Here is a 27,162-nt window from a genome sequence, read left to right as displayed (position 1 = left end):
TAATCAGTCATTAGACAAAGTTTTCTTCTTGGTCTTTGGACTTGAAACTGTAGCTATTCTGGTAGATGAGTTGCCACCTTGAAATCCATTACTTCCTTTGAGATATTTTTTTATTTGAGTAAAAGAAAGGCTCAGACAGTCACAAACCACTTCCATGAGGCTGTTGTCAAGTTTGGTGTAACTCTGAACAGCTGGAGAGTCTAAAGCTTTGGGCATGACATTAAAATTTAAAAACTGCCAGAAATTATACTTTCACTTTGTTTTTGACTATGGGAAAAGAATGCCCATTTATGTAAACTGCAGTATACTCCTCTACAGTTAGTCTCTGTGTAAAATTTAGTTTAGTGACTTTGTATTGCAGCAGGTTCCATGAAGTTCTTGACCAGTCTTGCAGGGTTTGCACTAGTGGTTGTGATTCAAAAGACTTAAACTTTTGTTGGGAAGAATTAAAGCAACCAATGAACAAGCCCACAAAGTGAGCTGTGGCCCCAGTGAAAATATTTAGGGTAAAGATTGCTGGTTTATATTGTGAAAGAAAATACTCAGTAGTCAATGCCAGATGAAAAAGATAAAAGAATCTGGCTTCAGGTAATGACTGTCAAAAAAATCAGAAGCATTTTTAAAATAGTATACTTGGGCTTATTATGCTATAGTTTTTGTAGTCTTGCTTTTCCTCTGCAATTATGAGTATTATACTTTTTCAAATGTGAAAGCTGAACTTCTGACTTAATTCTGTAACACTGATTTAAGAATAAGAAAAGTTCCAAATAACAGAGGACTTACATTAAAAATAGTAATAGTAAAATAAAAAAATGTCAGCAGACTTGTTCTTAAAATGCAGCTCTTTTGGTTATCAATGGTGAAGTTTCTGGGCATGTGTTAGAAGCATCAAACTTCCCTCCTCCTGAAGACAGTTGACTTTTATCTCTCTTGTGATTTTACAACCTCCTTTTTTACCCCTCCTTGGGATGAATTATTAATCACGACATCCCTGAGTGTTAACCCAAGGGTACTGCAGAATTTATAATCAATATCTTTTTGTTTGGGTGTTTGTTTGGGGGTTGGGGGACTTGGGGATATGGTGGGGCTGTTTTGTTTTCCTTTGTCTGGGATTTTGGGTTTGGTTTTTTTTTTTTTTAACTTAGATGTGAAGCTTATGCTTTCATTTTCACAAACTGGCCGCTGCGTGATAATTGGCAAATATTAGGGAAAAAGAGGATTTAATTTGTTCCATCAGTAATATATTAGTATTTATGTTAGTTATGTTGGATAATATCGTGAAACACAGAGTCCTTTCTCTTCCAGACAGACAGGATAGTAGAGGCCAAGGCTTTGAACGGTGCAAGTACAATCAATATTTTGTGGCTAAGGTACAGGGTCTGGCACTTGTCAGAAAAGATGGTGAAGGACAAGAGGGAAACTAGGATTTGATGGTGATTTGCTTCCACATCCAAAGACTACATTCCAATCATTAAGTGTCATAAGAAAGATGTTTTCAAAAGTGATTTGTGGTTTTTGAAAATGCATTTGTAAGTCTCTGAGTTCTCAAACCAAGGTGTTTCGCTGTGATCCGTTTTTTTCAGAGGGCTAGATGCCCATTTGTTCTACAAGCAATGATTCCTTTTGGATTTTCAGTGTGGATGGCATGGATGGCATGAAAATCCAATGCTCCTTTTGGATTTTCAGTGCCTGAGGCACCTGCAGTCAGAGAGTGCCTTAGAAAAATCTTGCCCGATAAGAATCAAACTAGATGAGAGCAACAGCAGGAGCAACTTCTTAGATAATGGAAAACTGAATTATGTAAAATTATCACTGTTTTACAAGCTGTGTCCAAACCCATTTCAGTGAGTTCACTTTTGGTGTCAAACTGCAGTTGCCTGCAAGTGGCAAAGCCTTTGAGCTCTGCCACAGGACACTTCTGGTCTTAAAGGCTTAACTGTGTTTGCAAAATGCTGCTGATTTTATGAGTGAGAACATGCTTCTAGAGGAAACATTTGGGAGCTGTGATGATGGACCAGGGCCTGGTCCCAGGGCAGTCTTGGTATACCAAAGTGCAACAGTTTGGCCGGTGATGGAATCTGAACACAATTGGATTTTACACTTTTTATGGAATATTCTGGTGTTTGTATGTCTTGAGGCACAGCTGTTCAAGGGAACAGGGACATTTTCTTTGGCTGATTCCAATACATCTTGCTGCTTGGGTCCACACTGCTCAGTTGCTGATTACTGCTCTGGAAAAGGTCAATATGTGTCCTGTGCAAGGAAGGAGCTATCAGGCTTGGTTCCACGTGATACTATGAAAATAAATTTCCATGCAGATTATGATTTCCTTCAGAGTCGCACCACAAGACAATATATTATTGACCTCAGGAGATTCAGATCATTAAACCTACATTTTGCTTTTCACTTGGGGACAGTTCTCTTTCTACCTGTGCGTGTGCGTGCTCCACCCCACAGAGACTATACTTACAATGTAGGAGTCAACAGCACAAAAAAGGAGAATTCATTAAATGGCAAATTGTTCTATGCCACAATAATTCATTTTAAAGTTAATTCCCCTCTTCTGCTTTCAAGTGTCAAGAACTGGTAGTTACTCAAGGTTTTTAGCAGGTGAAACAGTAATAGTAAGACAACTTATTTTTTAAGGCAACTTTGTGTATACATGGGGAATTCAGGTTCTCCTGTTTGGTGCATTTATCTTAATTGCTAGCCTGTTGCAAAGATGTAGAAGAAAGCAAGAACAAAATAACACTTTAGCTCAGTTGAATTGTTCTTCTCTGATTAATGACATTTTTGCAGGGTTTGATTAACAGGATGTCCCACTCACGTTGGTTTCACTTGAAGCCATTTAAACTAAGCATCTCTGAATTAGACCATGATTCAATAGAGCGAGTGATTTAGGGCTATAACTGCAGGTCTTCGTAACCCAGAGAATGAATCTGTTGTGGAGATTGGGTTTGGCAGGGGGAAAGCTAGAAAAGTCCTTTCATCCATCTCAATATTCACTTAACACAGAAGCTGTCTTTCAGATCAATACTGACCTCTCAGGTGAAGTGGTTTGACAGTTTTCCTGCTATTGTGCACCACAGCACAAATGTGCTTTTTTGATTGATTATATTCTAGTAGCAGCAGATGTTTGGAAAAATTATTGTGACCTGTGTCACCAGCTTCACACCTGTACTGAATTTAGCCAGTCTAGGAGAAAGCAAAGCCAAGTTACCGAATATATTTCCTCCTCACTACTATTTTTAAATTGACCTTTGGGACATCTAGACATCTGCAGGTGCCCTAATGCTCTCATGCTTGTTCCTGTAACCTAAAATATCACTCTCCTTGTTCCTATCCCAGATGTGCATGCACACAGTCTCTAAAAGCTTACTGAAACATTACTGACAAATAGATGTTCTTATGACCAGACCAGCTGAGACAGCAGTCAACACATTTCAATGTACTTGGTGACAGGAGCAGTTTTAGATGGTGCTGTTCCTCTTTTTCTCATTATTGTTTGTGAAAGTGGCCTGTGCCGTGGCTTTCCTGCTGGTTGAGCTCTTTGTGAAACTGTGGCTTGAACCAGGGTAGTAGACTGATCCAGATAAATAGAATTTTCAGAGTTCTTCCTTTTTAAGCTGGGGCATAGATGAATAGAAAAGGAGGTATTTCAAAACAATCTACCTGAAAAGAGTGATCACGTATCATTCACCTCACTAGGTGCTCACATCTCTGTGCAGAGGTGTTCCTCTCAGCTGTAGTACTCTGTGTTGCTGTGGCCCAGCCACCAGCTTATTGTTCTGCGCCCTTCTTTTATTTCAGCAATTCAGCTTTGTCTCCCTGCCCACGGATGTCCTGGAAATAGAAGTTAAAGACAAATTTGCAAAGAGCCGACCAATCATCAAGCGTTTCCTGGGAAAGCTCTCCATGCCGGTTCAGCGCCTCTTGGAAAGACATGCCATAGGGTAAATGCTGCTGCTTGCATTGTTCAAAGAGTGTGTTGCTGTTCTGAAGTCCCTGGTGATACATCATTATTGCAATATAATGATGTTGAGGGGAAGTTATTAAACTGACGCTTGTCTGATAAATGATGTTGGTTTTAATTAGACTTTATAGGACTATGGGCCGGACAGAATTCCCTCCATAACCGTACGCGTGGTGTTTTGAAAAGTGAGAGCTGGCATTTAGGAAAGAAAATGTTTTTTGTGTATCATGGCTGCGAATTTGGAGAGTGCAATATTTTCAATTTGAATATTCTTTTAATGTTATTAGCAGGCTGTTTTCATGTTTCAGGGAATTACCTATGGGCTAAAAACATGCCAGATCTGTTTCTTCTCTTTTAAATTTCTGGAAAGAGGAAATATTATAAAAATATATACGTGGCATGTTGTAACTAATGCTTTCTGACCCTACCCTGCTGCCAAGGAACAACCTTGAGCTCACAAGCGCTGCCCTGCTTCCCCATTGCATGAAAGTCCTGGGAAAGTGTATGCTGCCAAAATAACACAAACCAATTTAAGGAAGATGGATAGTAATCAGAAAAAGCCAAAAAGCTGTCTCTAAGCCTGTAATGTTCAGACCTTGAAGAGCAAGGGAGAAAAAGAATCATCTTCTGAGGAAAGCATATGCAATGCAGTTTCCAAGAAGGCATTTCTGATAATTGGATCTCAATTCAGCAGAGCAGCAGGAAGATGAGCTTGTTGGAAGTGTTTTTGAACAGCTGGTTCAGAAACTGGCTGTGATATTGACAGCTGAATCTACCAGAAGGGACTAAGCTACTTCCCTGTTTCTCAAGTAAAGATAGAGTAGCTTTTTAGAAACCAGATGGATAAGAACAGCTTTGGGAAGGTAGAACTCTGTAACTGGTATCACTGGCTTTCCTCTGTATGAGATTTCTCATCATCTTCTGATTATAACTTCCTATTTTACTTCCTTGTTGTAAACACTGTCTATCTAAGGATGTACTTTGCCAAGAGCAGTGCCTCCAACCTGCTCTAGATCTGGCTCAGTTTTAATACCGTAGTGGCATTTAAATCTCAGGCAAGCTCAGTGAGAAGTATGTGCACAAGTTCAAAGAGGTTGTACGCAAATCCCAAGGTTGTCTCATTTATATGAGTTTCTGATGCATGTGAAACTGTACTAGCAAGTATATTTGGCTCAACTGGAGGTGAACTATGTTTCTTTCAAAAGATGTATAAATATTACTATTTAGTGAACCCGTTACACTCAAGATATGCTTTGCAAAGATTGATTCAGCCTCATTGTGGGCAGCTGGGAAGTTAATCTCTTCTATAGTTTCATTCTGTTCTGAGGGGTGGATGAAGTGTGGCAAAGGGAGGGACCTGCACAAGAACAGAATGGAGTCATTGATCAACCTTGTCAGGAAGGTGTTCTCCTGATATTTCAGCTTCATAGAGGTAAGAGGGGTGGAAAGAGATGAAGAGCAGTCACTCAGCCAGTTTAGACAGAGAAGGTGGTATGCGGGGACTGGCCTGCACAGGGTTTGGTAAACAAGAACAGGAAAGCTGAGTTTGATGGACATGGTGAAGGGATGAAAATACAGAAATGTGAGGTTCTATGAAAAGGTAGATGGTCAGATCTCTAGGGAAGCAAATTCTCGTTACAATAGCTGAAGTGGGAGTTGTTTGCTTCCCATGTCGCTATTTTCATACCCATGCTGCAGAAGTTTCATTCCCACCGTTCTCTCAATATTTATACATACGTGCTTGTGTGTCCCAGCAGCCTGTCTTACTCACTTACTCAGCTGTTCCATTGTAATTGAAGACATTGTCCTCTCCTCTGCCATTTGTTCTCTTGTATGCAAGTCAACATGCCCTCATGGCTGGGATGAATAGCCTTTATGTATTTTAATATGGATTTTTGTAGGACACAGCAGATGTATCTATGCACAGTAGACATAGGGTAGGTTATAGTCTATTGTGACAATATTTGTTTTCTTTCAGGGACAGGGTTGTAAGCTACACTCTGGGTCGCAGACTTCCTACAGATCATGTCAGTGGCCAGCTGCAGTTCCGATTTGAGATAACTTCTTCCATCCATCCAGGTAATTCTCAGTCTTAACCCATCATTTATCTAGATTTCTAGAATTTTTCTTTGTTTGTTTGCATTCTTTCTCTTCAGAAATCTGCATTAATTCCTGGCTGTTCTGGGACTTTAGGTACAGTCATGAGCAAAGGGAAGTGCATAAAGTCCTGCATCACAGGATGCATCGTGAGTCACAATTTCTTCCCTCTTTCCCCTTAGGACAGAGCTACTGGTGTCTCATATACCCCTGTTATTGACTGTTCCAAATACTCCACCACATCACTGGGAGAAAAGAGAGTGGAAAACTGAAGTCTCATCTGCTTCTCTGTCACCTGCCCTAGTGAAAGTGTTATACGGGGTGCTATTTGTAGTCATCTGCATTTGAGCACTTCAAAAGTAAAAATGGAGAATGTAATACCAAAGATTATTAGAAAATTTCTCAATTTAATTATTTTTAATGAAAAAAGTAAAACAAAAAATAATTCTATGTCCCACTTCTTGCCTCCCTCTTGGTTTGGTTTTGGTTTGTGTTCTCTTGTAGTAATTTGGAAGTGACTGTCATGATTGCCTAAGGTTAAATTTTGGTTTTTGTGTCACAGTCTCAACAGTATTTCTCAGGGACTCTTTGCTTCTCAGGCTCTCTGCCCTCTCTGCTTACAGTTTGTCAAGCCAAACAACAGCTGCATTAGTAGCTGGAAATCATTGCTTTTCACTTGCTGGAAAACCCTGATTTCTCTCTTTGACTATTTGAATGGCATGAAAGAGCCCAGGTTGTTTGACATGTGAGAGGAGGTGGTACAGATGAGGATCATGTCAAGGGGTCTTTGGGGGAAGTTTTTGCCTTTCAGGGGTGACAAACACAGTTTTTTGTCTGTTCTCTGTTGTGGAGTCTTGCCAGCTTCAATGTGACAAGAAGAGCATTATTAAAATCTCAGAGAAGACTTCCCTGATTCCCACAGTATTCCTCTGATGCCATTTTGGCTCAAGGAGAAGGTTCAAGAAGGTGTTACCTTCAGGTAATGCTGCAAGGAGGCAGGGTGCTGCATACAGATTACCACCATGAGTAAACCCATTATTAAATCCAATGTACAAAGACTGCCTAGCAAAAAAACCTCAGCACTTCTTTATAGTTGTTCGGTTGCCTACTCATTTCAGACTGTAATTTATGCTTTTAATTTTCTCAGATTGCTGTGGATGCTTGTGCCCCCACAGCCAACGCTCTGGTTCAGTCAACACTTCTTGTTAAAAGAGTAAGTAATTCCTTTTCCTGTCTCATACAGATGATGAAGAGGTCTCCATTAGTGCAGATCCTGAGCCAGCTGACCTCCCGGAAAGCCCTGTGAACAACCCCACGGAGGAAAGCCTCGGTGAGCCTCCATGCATCAACACAGTGACCTCAGAAAGTGCAGCTCCAGAACAGCTAAATGGATACAGTGTGAACAGTGTCGATAGCCCAGGGGCTGTCAAACCACCTGGGGAAGTCAACCAGAACAGCTTAAATGAAGAGCTAGCAGGAGATGGGGAGGTTGATGCGGTGCCAGTTCCTGAGCCCTTGGAATCCATCCCAGGAGAAGTACTGCCTTCTTTGAGTGCTACGGACCTCATGGAGCAGTCGGATCTGACGGCTTGCATGTCTCCTCCTGAGCCTGAAGTTAGGGAGAATAACAAAGTCAATTCTGGTATTCAGGGAGATGGTGGAGTCTTGACCAGCATAGAATCAGTAGATATTGATGAGGTGAGTGCAGATGTGCATGCTGGCAAAGACCTAGAGAAGAGTCAGGATGAAGAAGAAGAAGGGGCTTCAGCCCAGGAGGAGGAAGACAACAAGCTACAGCTGAGGACCACAGCAAAGAGGAAAAACAGGCCATGCTCCCTGCCTGTGTCTGAACTTGAGACAGTCATAGCTTCAGCTTGCGGCGAGCCAGAGACCCCTCGCACACACTACATACGGATACACAACCTGCTCCACAGCCTGCCCTCGGCACAGATGAGCAGCGACGGGGAAGAAGAGCAAGATGGTGGTAATGGCAGGGAGAACGATGAGGAGTCTACTGTCAAGGAGGTGATGGATAAGGAGGTGGTCAGTGAGAGTGAGACCGTGGCAGCAGAGCCGCCTCTGGAGAACGAGGCTGAAGAGAACTTCAGCCAGAGCACGGTGCCTCCTGGGACCTTGGATGAGCAGCTCTCTGACATGAATGACGGGCTGTTGGATGGGGAATCCCTCCGGACAGGGAGTGAGAGCGAGTCGAGCTCCAGGCCCAATGGTGACAACGAGTGTGAGGCGTGTGACACCTCCTGCTACAGCCCCTCCTGCTACAGCACCTCCTGCTACAGCACCTCCTGCTACAGCACTTCGTGCTACAGCACCTCCTGCTACGACAGTAACAATCGCTTCTCCAGCCACACGCGCTTCTCCTCCGTCGACAGCGCGAAGATTTCTGAGAGCACGGTCTTTTCCTCTCAGGATGATGAGGAGGAGGAGAACAGTGCTTTTGAGTCAGTGCCAGATTCAGTGCAGAGCCCTGAGCTGGACAGGGAGCAAGTGGATGGCTCCTCCCAGTGGCCAGATGAACTAGTAGCTCATGGTGGGAACCCACAGAGAGCCACAGAGGGTCTAGACACCCCAGTAGCAGGTCCAAGCAGCAGAAGAGAAGGTTAGATCCTGAGAACTGGTGCTCTGGGCGACCCTGATTATCTAGATGTCACAGAAGGCATCAGATAATTGAGGTTTCAGCTCACGGTTTATTTCTTACAAACTCAGGGGCTGTGAGCTGGGCCAGATATAAGGGAGGGTTGGATAATTGAGCCTGTCCTTAAAAATCCCAACAAAACCAACTAAATCAGGTAGGGATCCATATATGTGAATTACTGTAGATATACATGCATCATTATAAAATCAAGATCAGTTACTTTAGTTATGTGGCAGATCAGCATTATCACATCCACCAACTCATTCCTTTTTTCCTGAGATTTTTCCATATCACATGTCTGATGTGCTGCCATGTCTCTGATAGTCAGTGAGAGGACCAGCTTGTGCTTGTCAAAGGGCAGATATGCTGATTTGCACCACATAAAGGTTTGGGCCAGTTTCTGTAAATGTTTGTTAGCCATACATAAGCTCTTGCAAACACAGTTTTCGAGCCCCATTTGTTCCAATTCTCCAAGTGTCAAACAAATGTACCTCAGATATCACAGATCATAGGGAAGCTCAACAGAGATTTATATTTTTTCTTAGATACTTTGGAAATTTCACTATATTAAATAAAATTCTCATATCCGTATCCTTCCCTAGAGATAGAATATATTTAACTTATTTTTTTGCCTTTGTAGTTTAGGTACTGTTTTTTCCAATTCCTTAACAGTTACTTTAAGTCCCCCCTTTCGTAACTCCTTTCATGCTCGCTGCAGTTACATGAAGAGGGGGAGTTGATCACTCCTCTCTTTTTGAGCTAGTGTACAATTTTTCTCCAGCTGAAATAGTAAAGGACTCATCTGCAGCTCAGGAGTATGCAGCAAGGTCAAGAGGTAGTCTTTGCACTCCCTAATTCTGAGTCATCTGTCTCCCTCTGTAAGTGACACCAAATTAAAATGGCAGCAGAAGGATAACCTATTTGGGTATCGCTGAGGAACTCCAATCAAAGCATTCATCTATGTTTTCCTTCTCCATTCCCAATTAATTTACTCACAACCTCCTTTACCACAGACCCTACCCCTGCAGAAAAAATTTACACCAGCCCGTGTAAACACTTTGTAGACAGCTGGGACTAGGGAATTATTGAGTCTGTAGAGCAGAATCTAGTACAAATCATTAAATTTTCAGAGGTACACAGGCATAGACACCCAGCTTCCTTCCTTGCAGGCGAGAGCCTTTGCTTGTGAACAGCATTTACATGCAAGTAGAGCTAAGGGGACACGAGCTTGTGTATGTGTGACATCATATGTGCAGGTTTGGTGAGTGTTTTGAACTGTGTGAGCTTTTGATAGGGGATGTGGTGGGAGAGGGTGTCATGTGCATATGGATTCAGTACAGTACAGCACCAAGAGTTGAGCCTCCATAAAGAGGAGGCTCTGCAGTGTCCGTGGTGGCTTTGCCTTGTTTAGCTGAGCGTGTGTCTGAAGGTCACCCAGCTCTTAGCACTCTCCTGGTGTCCCTGGGGTGCCTCAGTCAGTGTGCATGTTGCTCCATGGCTTGGCAGCTGTCACAAATCCAGTAGACGTGGTCACCTCCACCCACTCCAGGTGACTGACACTACCATGCTCCCGCTGGCTTGGCGTAACTATCTTGACTAGGGGAGAGTCAATTGTGGTGAGGTAAGTAAAGAAACATAGGTGGGTGATCTGGTAGTCGGTGCTACACCTGTAGTAACAGCACAATTTCTAAGGCTGTGAGAGATGGACTTTTAGCACTGAGTCATAAACTTATGTAACTCTGCTGTCTGTTCAAAACATGCAGCAGATACATCTGTGAGATACGCCTATACACAAGTGGTTTAATGAAGGCATTTAACAGGCCATACGGTATCATCAGAGCACCTAGAAGGGGGAGTATTTTTATCTAAGTGATTTTTCTCATTTCTGAGAGGTGTGAGGTTTTTCACAGTTTTATACAAAATTGGCTTCTGCATTCTGGCTGGTTTTTTTAAGGGAAAAAAGTATTTAATTTTTTTTTTTTTTGGTAAATTTGTTTTTACATTTGATTGGTATATGTTTAGGGATCTTTACAAAATCTTCATTCTCTAGCTGTTAAGATTATAACATTAAAGAGAGCTAAACCAGCTGGTACAGAGTGAATTTGGCTTAATTTTCCAGAATCACCAGAGCCATTCAGCTTAATATATCTTTTTTCAATAAGCTGCATCTTTCTGATTCAAGTAAATATTATGTTTATGCAATTCGGAGTGTGTCTGTATTAACAAGCCAAGCTGGAAGTTATAGTCAAAAACTGTTACCACACAGTATGCAAATATTAGTAAGATAAATAGTCCTGATTTCTAAGATTTTAGAGACAAGGCAAGAAGGAATCTTTATTCTGGAACCTGTGAAGTTTTAGCATGTTAAGTCTAAGGTATGGAATACTTTTTCATCCCTACTAGAGCGTCTTAGTTTCTTAAAGGATTCTGTGAGCATTGACTTGATCTTAAGGTACTTGTTCCTCTCAACAGAATGTGAGTTTGGATATTTACTTAGGTTTCATTTATTTCATATTTAAATATGGCAGGGTAATTGAAATGAGACAATCTTTAAGGTCCATTCCAATCCAAGCAATTCTATATATGGACATATATACAATGCTAGTGTTTAAAAACTTACTCTGCACTGTATCCTGTGTGACTATTTTTCTTTTTCCTCTTCTTCTTCTGCTTCTTCTTCTTCTTCTTTCTCTCTTCTCTATCTTAGGTCTTCCTTCCTTATCTCAGATCCTGACTATATCTCACTATCTTTTATCCTTCTCTTCTACCACCTGTCTCCTACCTGTTTCTGGTCCTTCTCTCATTCTCTCTCCTTCAACCCAAGATGGACTCATTGAATTTTGAAAAATACCCATGGAAGGGGATGATCTTCTGCTTTGCAGGGACTGCAAAATCCTGCCTATACAGTCTACATATGCAGCCATTGATCTTTTTGAAAAGGAGAGAAAGATCCAAGGCAGCTTTTAGCCTTTTATTCCACTGATGAAATGAGTAAAAAGTTGGAACCAGGATTTTGCATGTTCCTGCCAGTTGCTGCAGAAGCTTGAGCTTAGTTGTACATGAACAGTATTTCTCAGAGATCAAGCCTGATTCTTCTGTCGCTTACACTTGTGTGTCTGTGAGTCCAGAATCTGGCCCATAACACTTCAGCATTGACTCAAGAGACTTGACTGCATTATTTTAATACTTCTTTGCCTTATGATTTTGCCTTCATTAAAATAATGCCTTGAAAATAGGAATACCCAGAGATGCTAGTACATCAGGTTAACCTATTTTTAAAATAATCACTTGTTTTACAGTAACACATTTTTTGAACCACATTGTAAAAACAGTGAATGACTGTCAATGTCTTGAATATCTTGTCCATAGGTGATTGTCCTTTACTCCATAATTCTCAGCCAGTCAGCCAGCTTCCTTCTCTGAGGCCTGACCATCATCACTACCCAACTATCGATGAGCCTCTTCCACCAAGTAAGCTTTAGTTTTTTTGTGTTATTGCATTTTTTCAGCTTTTCCTGTTAACTCAAACAGTGTAGAGGTCAGTATGTCTTTCTGAAGAGCCCTGTGTGTTCTGTATATACATTCTCCAGAACCCAAGCAATATGCCCTTTTGTTTCCCTTATTTGATCCTGACTTCAAATGTTGTCATGTTGTTTTGGATGAGCTCCATAACCTCCCTCTCTGCCTTCGTTCATCTTCTTCCCTGAAATGAAAATATTATTCTGTTTTTCCAGTCAGTGTGTTCCGACTTGAATGATTGGGATCTGTCAGTTGTTCTGGAAGCCTGGCTGTAAGACTTTCTGTATGGTGTATCAGCAGAGTACTCTGATTTTTCTGTAATGTTTGTCTCCAGGTTTTCTGTAACTTCAAAGATGGTTTGGGACGGCAGTCCCTGTGATCTGTCACATCTGAATGCAGGTCCAGCAGCAGCCCTTTCACAGTGAGGATGCTCCTGGGACAGACAGGTCCAAATCTGAACCAAACCAGCAGAAGTTGGGAAAAGGCAGCTCATGTGCAGTGGCCTTGTTATACTGTCTTTGGATTTGATAATCCGTGAACTTTGTGTTCATTATGCCCTGCAGTGGAGCCCACACTTGCATTGAATAAAAGTGAGAGGGTTTTGAATAGTGTGATAGATCAGCAGCCTGATAATACGGGATTTTTAACACCAAAGCAGCTGCTGGAGCTGTTTTTACTTGTCTCTGTAGCCTTTTCTGTGAGGATTCCCGGCGTTTCCCCGCTCCTGCACTGGCGTTCGGTGCCCAGCAGAGCGCACTCTGTGCCCTGCATCGTGCGGCCCCTCGCCTCCAGCGGAGCGCAGCATCTCGCAGCCTGAAATGTGCCGGGCCGCGCAAAAGCAACCGGGCGCACAAACAAAGCGCTCTGTTTGCTTCAAAGCCCAAGACGGGAACACACTTATTTGGCCTATGGTGCCCTTGACAAATAATTCATCATTTGCCAACCATGCTGTCAGTATTCCCTGAGCTGAAAATAGCCCCGGTGCTGGCGTCAGCCGCACAGTAGCGTGAATGATTCAAATGCCTTCAGCCCAATAAAGTCTTTTTAGAGTCCCACTGTGGCTTGCCAGTGAGTGATGAAATGGGAACGGTTACCTCTGTAGCAGGGAAATATTTCTCTTCCTCCCACTCTTACCACAACACTTTGTGGATCGGGCACATTCCCTATTAGATGACTTAATGGTAGCACACCAACACCAGTTCAGGTAAACAGAATTTACTGTAAATCTATTCCATGTTCTTCAGCACCAATTTAATACATTTTTCCTCTTTCTTATAGTTATCCTCAAAAGGCAAGTATTTCTACCATTGGTTTTCTCAAGTGTTTTCACAACAGGGTGTAAGGACATGAAATGCAGTCTGTGATGATAAAGTATAGAAGCGATATCCCTTTGTAGGATTTTGTTTCAACATTAGCATATAACACCATTTTTACAATAAAGGCTGACACTGTGGGTTTAAATATATTGATCTTAATAGGAATAAATGTACTAAGTTAACTTTGAGTGGGAAAAGAAGTTGAATTGAATAATATCACTTAGGAAACTGATTTCCAAAAACTCTCCATGGAATTTTACTGTAATTTCAAAAAGAAAATCATATCCCTAATCTAGAAATTTTTCTTCTCCTTAAATCCAGCATCGCTATCTCAGTGCCTTTAATAACTCCTAATACTAGATAAATAGGTCTTCAATCATGTGGAAGGAAAGAACTTTATATTTTAAACCCAAGTTATATGATCAAAGCTGGCTTACTTATCATGTGCAATGTTGGCTTCCATCTATAAGTAGAGGTGAAGGTAATGTGCCAGTGCTGCAAGTTCAGTGTTGACTGATTTTATTTAGGTCATGGAGAATCTTCTGACCAGTCTTCTTTCTCTTCTGAATAGTTTTCTGAATAGCTTGATTTCATCACAACCCCACAACAGCTGGCCTTGAGGCGGAAATTTAATTTCAGACAGTTTTATTTGGGAAAATGAAGAGAAGAGATTCCTTATTTATGTAGGAGTTTCCTAATGACCAGTCTGAAGGCTAAGTCTGATACGAGATTAACAGAAGATTTGCGGTGTTTGCACGGCATCATGACGGCATTACCAGTCACCCCTTATTATGCCTGTGTTTGGAAACCCTACAGAACTGAAGCCAAGAAAAATACATGTGTCCAGTTCAGAGCTGTGCTTTGCCAAAGTATGGCTGAGCTTGGAGAGGAAAAGACAATGCATTTTCTTTGCCCTCATGATCCTGCCAGAAAAAGTTGCATCTTCTGATATAAATCAGAGCAGTTTCAGAGGCTGCTGTGAAATATGACTTGGCTGATGGAGGGGGATCACTGGAGAGCAGAACCAGTACTCTCACATCCCTGGCCCATGCTCTAGCATGCTCTTACTGTGAAGGTTAGATAGAGGTTAGTCCTCGTAGTAGTCACAGTCTTATTTTACCTGGAAAACTTAACAAAAGACCCTGAGGAAATTTGGCTGCTTCCTAGATCATCTTTACTCCCAAAGTAGCATGAAGGGACTTGAGCACAGCTTGGAAGCTGTTCACCTGTCAGTCTGTTTGTCTCACTGTGCAGGTATCTATCCATCTGTCCATAAATCTGGTATCGTATTCAGGGAGCTTCAGTGACTTGTGTGACTTGCAGGCTGTCTTATGGGAAGGTAGGAAGTACACCTGCTACCTGCATACGACTGAAGTTGTACCTGCCACCCTCTGACAGCCTTGCCAAGTAACCAAAAGGAGTTACTCAGCTGACTAGAAATGCTATTGCAAGGAGCATGAGACACACAGTTTATAATATTTGCATGCCAGTTTCAGCCCATGGTTTCAGGTGGACACACCTGTAAAGCAGTGAATAAAGCAACCCTCACTGACAGGTGTAGTTTGTGTCTGTACATACTGCTGCTGTATGTCTGACACATCCAACAGAGATAGCCTTCCTGAAGTCATAATTCACTCTGACCTCATGTTTTCACGGTGATCTCCAAGCTCTGGACAAGCTTCCTTACTCCTAATTTTCCAAATATCATGCTTAGAAGCTTAGGAACTCTAATTTGTATTTAATTAGTGCAAAACAACCTGTAGGCCTCATGGTGCACAGGGATCTATTATAAAATCTTGGTAGGCTGTGTAACTGTGTAAACTTGCTTGGCGGTGTAATAATATTTATTCTTGCTAAGTGTTCATCAGCAGGCTTTGGACCAATATGACCAATTGGTGTCTTCTGTAAGCTGTCTAGAGCGTGCTTCTACAGCACTGCCTGCAAGCTTCTAATTCTCTGTCGACCTATGTCATTCTTAACTTGTTACTAGGTACAGCAGCAGTGTGGAGTGAGGGCTAGGATTTGTTCTTTGCCAGAAAACAGCAAGGAAAATTAAGATCTTCATGATGTTGAGCTGAATCATCTTTGATCTGGTCAAGGTTATTTCCTTGAGGATACCACAGATAATGCATAGCTCCAGAAGGGCCATTTCCCACCCACAGTGGTGCACCTGCCACCAGTGCCAGCATGCTCAGCAAGGCTCTGGCCTTCGACCTGCCTTATGTGTCAGTCTGATTTACCTCAATGTGCGTATGTTGTATTTGATGTGCTTTTTTCACTGTCTTATGTTCTTGATGTGGTTTTCACAAAGCTGTGATCTTGTTCTTGAAACAGCTACCACATCCTTGGGAAACTTTACCTGGAAGAGGAAGAGAGAGTCCTCTCCTTAAATAACGTAGTGATTTTCACAGTGAGAGATGCTGCATGTGTGCCCATGGTGTGACTATAGAGTTTGTGTCTTTAAGGACTCTGGTAGCTTTGAAAGAAACAATGCATGTGTTTATGGCTCTTCCTGTCTTGGAGTCTTACAGAAAATTTCTCCAAGGACTCCCAACACCCTTTTAAGGTCTGTGGGATTCAGCTGTCAGGGGCAGGCAGCTAGCCATGGTCTTCAGCCAGCCTACACTTGTCTGGGATCACATATGGGAAGTAGGTTTAGTCAGGGCCAACATTCAAAGGATGGGAACTGATCATGAAGGATAGGTTTCCAAATATAGTAGGAAAAGGTGCAATTTCCATCCTGCTCTTAGAGAATAGGAAATGAAATACATAAAGTATGAAATTCAGATGATCCTGAATTTGATCATAGAAAACCATAGGAGGAGAGAACTCGTCAGGGAAGATGGTATCATAGTAAGAATATGGAAATATGAGGAAATGCTTGCCCTCAAAGGTAATCACCGTATGTGGATTTGTGTGTGAATGCCAGTAGGTTTGCATTCTGAGCTCGTGTAGAAAGTATGTGCATGTATTTACATAGATGTCCCATCAGCTGATGGGTCATGTGGAAATATGAAACTAGCAAGCCTAATTTATTCCACTTCTCCATTCATTCCAACCAGTTTGACACATGGCTTTGCTAGCTAACTCACTTCTGAATTTCTTCTGTTACAAACTCTATTTTTTTATCAACATTACCATTTTCCACAAGCCATCATATACCAAATAATTTTTAGTTTTGAATCATGGGAGAAAAATAACAGTAGCAGGAAACAATAATGATAGAAGGCTCAATATTATTCTGCAAACTCTCAATCTAGTTTGCATTCATGACAGCAATTCTCTGTTTAGAGAGATTTCTAAGGTATGTCCAAAGAGTCTGTGATCAGTTTTCAGTGAAGTCTTTAATTGCTGTATGCTGTCCTTTGAAGCCACTTAGCAAAAGGAAGAGAAATAAAGCATATTTGTTCTGAAACGTAACAAAAAATAAAAAGGGTCGGTTCTTTGTGGCTACTCCGACCTGCAGTGAATTCAGCCAAACAATATCACAAAATGAAAAATTACCTCATTCTTTTAAAAATGTAGCCCCTGTGTGTCACTAGTTTTTCACGTGCTGTGGTAGTGAACTCCATGGCCTACCTGTGTGCTGCGTACAAAATGTTTCTGTATATGCATATTCTGCATATATGTATATATAGACAAGCAAATAATAGATACACACACCTGAATGTGTACTTTGAATATATACACATGGTATGTATTGCATGTAGGCTATATATGTATATATATATAGTATCTCCTGTGTGTATATACCCTGTCTGTGTATGTGTGTGTGCCTGTATGTACCTCCCACACGCAGGCTTTCTGGAAGGCATCCCACTGACAGCATCACCCCTTCCTTTTGTTCCCACCCTAGATTGGGAAGCTCGGATAGACAGCCACGGGAGAGTGTTCTACGTGGACCACGTCAACCGCACCACCACGTGGCAGCGGCCCACGGCCGCGGCAACGCCCGACGGCATCCACAGGTCCGGCTCCATCCAGCAAATGGAGCAGCTGAACCGCCGGTGAGCCTTGGCGCTGGGAGGGCAGGGACTGTTCTTCCAGGGCATGGAGTCACTGCTGCTGCTGCTTAGCTGTAGCAGTGCTGCTGTTGATGGGTCAGCAGCTGGTGAAAAGCAAAGCTTTTTGGGACCTGGCTGGAATTGCTGCCGTGTCCGTGCGGCGTTTCTACCCATGCTAATTAGGCCCGTTGAAAGGTCTGTCTCCTTTTCCAGGGCAGAGCCCCGCTCTAATAGCACCATGCACATTTCTAGAGGTAGACAGGTCTGCTTAGTGTTGCATTGGGCCCTGTAAATCTGTCAGACCTCTCAATGTCATTTATATTTTAGCTTTGTTTGACTAGTCCACACATAGATTTGTCATTTATATTTTAGCTTTGTTTGACTAGTCCACACATAGATTTGTTCATCATTTTCTTCTCATGCTCGCTTTTTAGACTGAATTTAAAAGGAAAGGAAAAAAATAAACGGTTGGTCAGAAATCTTCCATTTTTGCTTAAAAAGAGGGTTTGGGGTTTTTTTTAATTCTCTTCTTACTATAATGACGCCATTTCTAGAGAAGGATAGGCAAGACTGAAATTATATTTTAATTATAGCCTGTAAAATGCCACAAAAGTTTTTTTGCTTTTTCTTTTGTGCTTAGAGGAAAATCTGCAGCTGAGAGAAGGATGCAGACTTTAAAAGTGCTCTTTTCAGAGTACTTTGAATAGTTTAGGAGCTGCTGTGCCCTGAATGAGGCAGTCTGGGAGAACTGGGCCAACTTAAACTGACACCTTCAAAATGCTCTTGAAGAATAATCGTTTTTACCAAAATGCATTATTTTGAGTAGTATTTCATAGCATGTATTATGTCTTGCAGAAATGAGAGAACCTGCCCAGTATTTGTTTTCATTATAGGTTTGTACATAAGCCTCAAGCTGCCATGTTAATATTAAAAAAAAAAAAACAAAACAAAACAAAAACAAAAAACGAAAGCAAAACAAAAAAAAAAAAAAAACGTAAGAAAGTGAATCTTTAATGTAGATTGTAGATTCTTTTAAAGGATTTACATGACTTCTCTGCCATTTAGCAGTGGTCTTCAAGAGGGATTTTAGCCATGTCAAAGTTCAGACTATTTGGCTACCACTTTAAAAAGTTATCTGCCACAGAAACCAGAAAGCTGATGTGGAGATAGATCCTTTTTTTTTTTTACCTTTTTTCTTTTTTTTTCCTTTTTTTTGAGGTTGAGCTCATGGAAGTGCAGAACAACCATGAAAGGAATAAATGTTTATAAGAGTGATTTACCATTCTGTTAGTTAGAGCAGGTTAGTCATTAAACCAGCTATCACAGCAGAAACTGAAGCGTAGGCATCGTCTTTGTGACCTCCTTCCCTCATATTATTCAGTGTTTTCATGTAGGCTGTCTGTCTTGGGTATTATTTGATTATCACTGGTTTGGGTTGGGAATTGAGACTTAATATTATTAAGTTTTTAGTATTCATATATCCAGTTACAAAGGGAGAAGTATGGAGTTTCAGCAGTGGCAAATCTCTACTTATGCAAGTTCCATTGGAGACTTTGCAGTTTATTAAACATGAAATGTCATGGCTTCTTGGGACTAAGGAAAAAAGCTGGTGATTCTCTCCTCTCTGCAAGGAGCTCTGTTGATTTGGGAAGTTGAATACAAAGATCTTCTATTGTTACTTGTGAACTTTTCCTAAGATACTGATGAAAGGGATTCATACTGAATCTCCTGAGCATTTGCCCTGTGGCAAGTAATTTTTGTAGTTTTAACCTGGCTGTTATAATTTTTAAAGTTATTCTAGTCCTAAATCTAATTTCAGGTATTTCATGTCTTCACATTTCAGGAATGTCAGGATAGCTACTTTTCATAGTTATTATTAACACTTCTGAGGATTGGACATTGTTTTAAGCCTTCATTTCAGAATTCTGTTTTGTTGTGTTTCAAACTTAATGATTTGAAATGTTTTTCAGCAAACACACCTGAGAGCCATTTTAGGTGAGGCAGCAGCAAAAATAGACTTGCTGACAGAACTAGCAGCAGCCTGAGCTTTTGCTCTAACCTCAAACATAATTGGACTCAACATCACTCCGCAGTTTGAAAAACCTTGGTGACTTTTCTTTAAAACAAATTTACTTTTTTTTGGCTTCCTGGTTTAATTTGTCTAAGGGAATGGAAAGACCAAAATATTACAAGGAAGCTTGGTATTTCCAGCCCAGCCAAAACCACAAAGCTTTGGAAATTCAGCTTGAAAAAAACCCCATAGATGTGATTAAACCTAGTCCTGCTTTCCTTCTATGCTCCAAGCTTCCCTTTAGCTGTATGGGCCACTTGAGAATACAGGGAATGCAAAACAGGAATCCAGGTGCCGGGCAAACACCAAAGAAACATCCTTGCTTCTAATTTTAAAGGCTCCTGCTCATTTTCTGGAGCACTACCTGACTTGCTTACTTGTTGGTCAGGTAGATAACAGCCCTTGTTGTTCAAGCTCTCTTGAAAGGATACTTTGCAGCATATGTATGCCTAGACTTGTCTTTGCATTAGTTTGCAAGATAATAATCAACATAAGAAATTACAACCATCATGGTTAGGACAGCCACAGTGTGGTATTTCTTAAGCTCCATTTCTTTGACAAATCACTTTGAAAGGAGACAAATTTCCAGAGGCATTCATTCCCATAACTTTTGCACTTCCAATGTTTTCTCCAATTACTTTGGCATTTTTGGGTATTTATATAAGGTGATTTTATAGTATTGAGATGCAAAAGAAATGCATAGACTTTTGTTGGCATACAGCTGCTGTTGCTCTTTGAGGTTTGCCAGTGGGGATTTTCTACCATCTAATTAAATTGAAGGTACAGGGTTTTTCTATATGTGTGCTTATATCCCTTGATTATATGAACTTGGGGGATTTTGTGGTTGGTTTTTCCTTTCCTTTCTATTGCACGTGGGTGTTGTAAAACTCCTGCAGTACTGGAATGGAAAGTTCATTCAGTTGCCTGCAGTCAAGTGAATAAAGCTGCAAAATGTAGGTCTAAAACCAGAGGGTTTAAAACTGCAGTAAATTCATGCTGTTGCAAAACCTGCTACCAGAATTTCTTTGTAAAGATGGATGTTTTCTTAAACTATCAAAATATGCACTAAATGTAGCTTTAAATGACTTTGAACAATGGAGGGAGACATATAGCATTGTGAAAGTTTAGTATAAATCTATTAAAATTTTAATTACTTTTTCTTAATTATCTCCAGCCCTTTCGCTTAAGATTGGCTTTCAGTGAGCTACTGGAGATTATGTCTTTTGAGATATCAAAAAGCCAAACCCTAACTCATGTCTTTAATGATCCTGTGTCGCTTTGAGGAACTTACTCATGCCTAACTTCTATTTGGAATAAAGTGTGCATTAACAAATACAGAGACAGAAAGTAAGTAAAAATCTGTAAGTCGGATCTTGAGCTGAGGAAAGCAAAGAGTGTAAGTCAGAAAAATTAAAGACAAACAATGCTGGATGACATTAAAAGCAGGCAGCAAAGCCATCCTCTTTCAAATACGCACGGAAATGCCATGAAGAAAGAAGGATTAAAAATATCGGGATGGAATAAAAGCTAGTTAAAATAATTAAGAAAGTCTGTTTTCTAGCTTTGCTTTTCTTTCTCTTTCTAGTTCTTTCTTTCTTGTTATGCTTTCTTTTTCTTTTCTTCTCTCTTTCTGTATAAAATGCATTTATGATACACGTAAGACATGGTCATAATTTGCCAGTAGAACCAAGAAAACATGTTCACCAATTCATCTGTCACTATGAGTGAACAAGTTAAGGAGAATTTGATTTCTGTAGTGTGAATTTATAACACTCCAGGCTATTAGTTCTTCATCAGGAAAAGATGATTTATTTTCAGGATTCAGGATGCACATCCAGTAATTTAATAAGAAAGACTGAAGGTTACCCAATGCATCAGAGGGTTGGTCCTTACTTCATTGGTTATGCTTCCATAAGGCTAAACGAGAGGAAGAACCATGATCCACCTCTAGTTTTGGGTTCCAGGTGTCCAGATGTTTTAAAGGGAAGTAGCAACATGCAGCCTAAATATGTGTTTAAAGTTTGAGTATTGCTGACTCGGCACCCGCTGTGGCTGTTTGTTAGTCACTGAGAAATGCCAAGTTTGCAGAGTGCTGGCTGGCCCAAGCGTGAGCAGCTGCACCAGCTGCAAGAGAAGGGTCAGCTGTGCTCTTACTCTGTTGTACACAGAAGATGGAAATATTGGGATAATTCAGAAACAGTGCTCATTGTTAAAGCAGAAAGCAACAGAAGGCACCTCTGTTACTGAATCTCATTGTTCCTTTCTGTGAATGTATCTAGGTACCAAAACATCCAGCGAACCATCGCAACAGAGAGGACTGAAGATGATGCTGTGGTAAACAACAGGGTGGAGAGAGTTCCCACTGGAGGAGGAAGTGACTCTGAGGCAGAGCCTTCCCAGCCAAGCCCAGGTATGGGGCAGCAAAGCTTCTGAGTGGCATGTTCAGTGCCATTCTGTTCTGGGGAAATCTGCATTTCCAGGGGCAACTGAACTTTTGTTATACCAGGTTGAAAAACCTAATTAAAAAAAAAAAAAAAAGACCTGCAAATACAGTTTTTAGATGTGAAGCTACAAGCACAATGCTGGATACAACAGTTTCTGTTCTTTAACAATTACTAAGACAGACGAAGCATTTGAAGCATTTTTACCTTAGTAAACAGCCATTTGAAACTAAAATGAAAGAGACATTTTGCAACTACTAGGTGAATACTGTTCACCTACTAGTTGCAAAAATAGCGCTGTCTGCTGTCTTATTTTTGTGGCCATGTAATTTGTAGCATGGGGCATTTGCAGTTTATTTTTGCTAGGCTTGGCTTCTGCACTGCCACACTAGCCCATGTGATTGCACCTGCAGCAGCCCTGGCATCATGTATGAAATACTTGTGGTTTTTAAAGGTGTGGTTTTGTGATAGCTGTGAGCTGACCTAAGTGTGGGCTGTCGCCAAAGAAGGCACAGCTGTCTTTTTGCTCACCACTAATTTATGTGACAGGACCCCATGCCAGAGTTGAGAAGTGAACTGCCTGAGAAATAGCCTGGCTTCTTGTCCTTGTCGTTTACAGCCAGATTGGATCTTTCATCTGGCTTGTTAGATAAGGAGACAAGAGTTTTCCTACAAAGCAGAAGAGGAAAATGCGTACTGAAGGCAGGATGGGATGGCAGGGGTCTCTTCTACTCTTTTTGGTGGTAGTCACACTCCTACCAAAGATGTTTTCTCAAAACATTTGGGAAACCACAGTCTTAAATGTTTGTTTCAAGTAGGAAGCAATCAGTCTAGTGCCACTATGCAATTTGAGACCATGCAAAAATAACTCCCTGCGTTGTTAGCACCAGCAAAATGATTGACCAGTTGTCTTCCTTTGGATCACTCTTGCCTCCACCAAACTTTGTGTTCTGTATTGTCTGCCATGAGTAAATCCAACTTCTTGCTATCCTTTTGCCATCCCTCTGTAAATAGGATTGGTAATGGGAAAGAACCAGCACAGTGTCTGCTTGAATTTTCTTAGTTTTCCATGTTGAATAGGAAAAAAATACATGGAGAAATAATAAATTTTTTAACAAGTTTAGAAAAATATTTCAATTTTGCTTGTTTTGATCCATTAGGGTTTTTTAGCTTGAAAATCAATTTTGGCCAAGGATGTTTAACATTTGATGCTCAAGTTTCCTTGCCATCTTTTCTATTGCAATTAAAAAGGGACTTCTACCTACAGTGGATCTTATAAGGAAAACCCAGTTGTCTATGTTAGGGAAGTGGAAATTATGTAGACATTGAATTATTAGTATTTACAAGTAATGTAGCAATTACTTGTAATAGGTATAATAATTTAGTATCATAGACAATAAAATAGTAATTTAATAGGAGTTACCACCCCTAAGTATTTTGTTCAGTTTATTATTTACCATGCACTCTTTTGTTTTAAACCCAAAGAGCTAATCAGTGTGATAAATGTTACCATAAGTTATTAGGAAATGGTTTTTGCTATAGATAATTGCTTTGCTTTTGGAAAAAGACATCAATATTGTATAAAATTCCAAGAAGTAGAAGGTCAATGTTGGTGTAAACACATTAGGGAAAGAAAAAGCTGCAGTATTATACATTTGTTATTTGTCTTTTAATTTAAATGAAAAATATCAGAAGGAATACAATTAAGGCACATTAATCCAAGTTCCAAGTCAGTATAAATCAGTTTAACTCCAGAAACTGATCCAGTCTGCAGTTTTCAATTGATAAAATAATGTATGCAGCAAGAAGAAAAAAGTTATAACTAATAAGAAAAAAAAAAAAAGTGAATTTTATGTATTCTGTTGACGACATCTGCATCCAATTTTCTTGGACTGCAAATAAAATGTAGTTTTATTTAAAAATGCCAGAACACCATAGCCATAATTCAATGGTAGGAAGAATTTTTCTGGTAGCTAAAGAGCATCAAGAGTTTCTACCTCTACAGAGTTACATTCTCAGTGCTCAGTTTTGCTCCTGTGCTTCATTAATTGATACACATTAAAAATAATGCAATTGTGTTTGATTTTGTCTTCTTTACCATACAAGTCCCCAAAACCTTGTACTTGTCAAAACCAGTGCAATTAAAGTAAAGGGTAATGCTGGATTGGGAGATCAGATTTCTCTAAAATCAGCTGCAGGGGAAAGCAGAATAGACCTGGGTGAACCAAACTATCAGCTGGTGAAAACTGCTGTGGTCACATTATACTTGGGGACAGCAGCAGACTTGACACAGAGTTTCATAAGCTGCAGTTCAGGAAACCATCCAGCTCCTGCACTGCATCACTAAGCATAAGGACATCCATCAGTTTGCTTGTCTTGGGAGTGCCAAGCTAAGTGCATTGGGCAGGTGGTGGCCTTTTTATATCATCACTTCTGCAGCTGTTTCTGAAAGGGTAAATAATAGACTGTGCTTGCCACTACATTAATAAGATTCTGTGTCTTGTTTTTTTGGGGTTTTTCTGTTCAGAGATTAGGAGGGAAGGTTCCCTTTCTCCTGTGAATTCTCAAAAAATCACCTTGTTGCTGCAGTCTCCAGCTGTGAAGTTCATCACCAATCCCGAGTTCTTCACTGTGCTGCATGCAAACTATGTGAGTAACTATGATTTGCTCTCCCACATAACTGATTTTTGAGTCCCAGTGCTGTGTCCCAGACCTGCATGGAGAATGCACAGTGAACCCGAATTGTGTGACTTGGGGCTCAGTTGTCCTTTCTGAGCCCCAGACCAGGTTGGGACACTACAGCCAGGCTGCTCCAAGGAGACTCTTGCTGAGATTCTGCCTGACATGGAGCGTCCGTGGTACAGAGCAGCTCATTAATGTTACCAACCCAGAACAAGCAGGAACCCTTGGTTTCAGATTGGTTGATTCTGTTGTCTATTCCTGCAGGCAGTGAAGTTGTTGTCTTTTGATTCAACGTCCTGAGAAATCTTACTCAGATACCACCAAGTCTTACTCAGATATCACCAAGGGAAACAGAGGGAAAAAAATTAACTCTTGCAATTTGCACTCCCACAATGGGGGCAGGCATAACTGAGTGAAAGAAATACTGACTTGTGTCAGTGTAGCTATTTTGGAAAAAGGACAAATAAAAACAAATTTTCAAAATTCAAATAACTTTTTTTTTTCCAATAATGAAGTAAAACCACACATTTTCTTGCAAACCTGAAGGGGAGTGGAGGAAATGCAGTATCAGGAGGAAGCAGAGAGGGCAGTCCCACAAGGAGATGCAGTCCTAGTTTGCCATATCTGGAATTTAGTTCAACAAGGCATCTAAAAGTGACTATTTGGAAAGTCATCCATTTCTGGGTAGCAATGACCTTCCTGTTCAAAAGGAAGAGAAGGTAAAACACTGAGAGTTGCCTCAGCACAGCCTTTTAGCTGACTGCAGACATCAGGTTTTGGCTGTGGCCCTTGGAGGATTGAAGCCAGCCATCCAAGCATCTGCCAGAGATTATCACCCATGAGATCCTGACAAGGAAGGGATGTATTAACTCATCTGACATTCCCTGAACTAGGCTGTGGAGTGCAGATAATTTCTTCCATTAGCAGGGTGATATATGATGATTTATAGCTGGGAGCAATGTAATTTTTGACCAGCATGGTTTTTGGAAAAATGAGCAACTGATTCCATAGTTGTGTAAAGAACGGCTCACAAGAGACTAAATTCCAATTTTATTAGTCACTGAAACTAAAAAAGCAGAAAGAGGCCTTCAGTTTTATCTTAAAAACTTGTCTCTAATGTGAAGACCAGAATAATCTATTAAAACATCTGTCAAATGGTCCTACAGATACCACTTGTACAGGAATAATTGCCCACATAACTTTTGCCTTAACATGAGTGTAATATCTTAACCACAAGCCCCTATTAAAATTTCAAGCTATTAATTATGCCACTGAAGTTGGGATTGGAAAATATTGTCCAGCAGTTAGAATTAAAAGGGAAAAGCTCTCATTTTTCAGATATTTTATTTCCATTAAGAGATAAAACTACATTGCACTCTTTGTTTCCCTAGTGCAGCTTAGAGATATTCAAGCCAGTCATTGATCATACATTAGATCAAAATACAACTTTTGTTGTGTAGTAGCCTGGGATCTTAAAAATCTGTGACCATGAAGCTTTCCTGGGTTATAAGCAGGTCATATCTTCAGGGCAGAGATCATATCTCTGTGATTTCATAACATTTACCAGCCCTTGCCATAATTAGGGACCTTGTGCTACAGGGAGCATTCTCAGTGGTGTCACCACAATAAATCCTTACATAATAAAGATTATACCTGTAGATGTTTTATTGAATTATGGTGGTTAAAGTGCACTAAACACGCATAAAAAATGAGAATTCAAAGCTGCTGGGTCAGATTCTCTGGACATATTCCAGGTCTGCACACTGGACCTCACTTTACTTAAGACAGGAGTCCTACAGTGGTCTTTATTACTCTAATGAGTAATCAATCCTTTGGGCTGACCAGCAAACCAAGGCACTCATTTTCTCTCTAGTAAAAGGTCAGGAGATTTTTGTGAAGTTTCCTACTCTGTCTCAAGGAGCTTTTTCCCTGAAGTGAAGGATTCAAAGAGTGGCCTGTGAATGGGCCTGTGTGTTGTTAGCATAAGTATTATTTTGTGATGCTCTATCATTGAACACACTGAACAACACATATTGAACAACAAATACAATTCACTGAGCCCCTATTCTGCAATCAGACCAGTTCACTCCCTTGAGCTGCCTCAGGCCACATTCCCCTAGAGGTGTATTTAATGCCCATTGTGAGATACAACTCGCTGCCTGAGGGGTGGCATTCATTGGACTCATGGAAGTGTCTCCAGCTGAGAGCCTCTACATCATCTACAAGCTTTAGATTTAGTAGTCATCGCAGAAACAAATACTCCATTCCAGGAAACAATTCACGTCTTCCAAAAATAGACAATTAAAAAGTGTCAGTTCCTGTCCTGTGGCTGTATAGTCACCATAAAAAAGGTAGCAAGCTCATATGGAAACATCTGCACTGGGGTCCTCTTAAGTTCATGAGTCC

General features: G+C 40.7%; 1 protein-coding gene across 6 annotated transcripts in view; it reads left to right on the top strand.

Annotated features, from left to right (window-relative positions):
• Positions 1-27,162, top strand: part of HECW1 (HECT, C2 and WW domain containing E3 ubiquitin protein ligase 1) — a 252,940-nt gene that overhangs the window by 172,959 nt on the left and 52,819 nt on the right. For 3 of the 6 annotated variants that reach the window (XM_063158113.1, XM_063158099.1, XM_063158105.1), the window contains 7 exons: positions 3,811-3,953; positions 5,952-6,052; positions 7,314-8,687; positions 12,093-12,194; positions 17,415-17,565; positions 21,913-22,043; positions 24,602-24,723. In XM_063158113.1, the coding sequence (XP_063014183.1) occupies positions 3,811-3,953; positions 5,952-6,052; positions 7,314-8,687; positions 12,093-12,194; positions 17,415-17,565; positions 21,913-22,043; positions 24,602-24,723 (2,124 nt within the window). The remainder of the gene's footprint in view (positions 1-3,810; positions 3,954-5,951; positions 6,053-7,313; positions 8,688-12,092; positions 12,195-17,414; positions 17,566-21,912; positions 22,044-24,601; positions 24,724-27,162) is intronic. The other 3 variants (XM_063158121.1, XM_063158120.1, XM_063158128.1) reach the window with 3 other exon arrangements.

The sequence above is a fragment of the Melospiza melodia genome, chromosome 1, assembly GCF_035770615.1.
Source record: "Melospiza melodia melodia isolate bMelMel2 chromosome 1, bMelMel2.pri, whole genome shotgun sequence".
In the NCBI taxonomy this organism is placed as follows: domain Eukaryota; kingdom Metazoa; phylum Chordata; class Aves; order Passeriformes; family Passerellidae; genus Melospiza; species Melospiza melodia.
The sequence above is the reverse complement of the archived record's forward strand: the minus strand, read 5'-3'. Positions and strand labels throughout refer to the sequence as shown.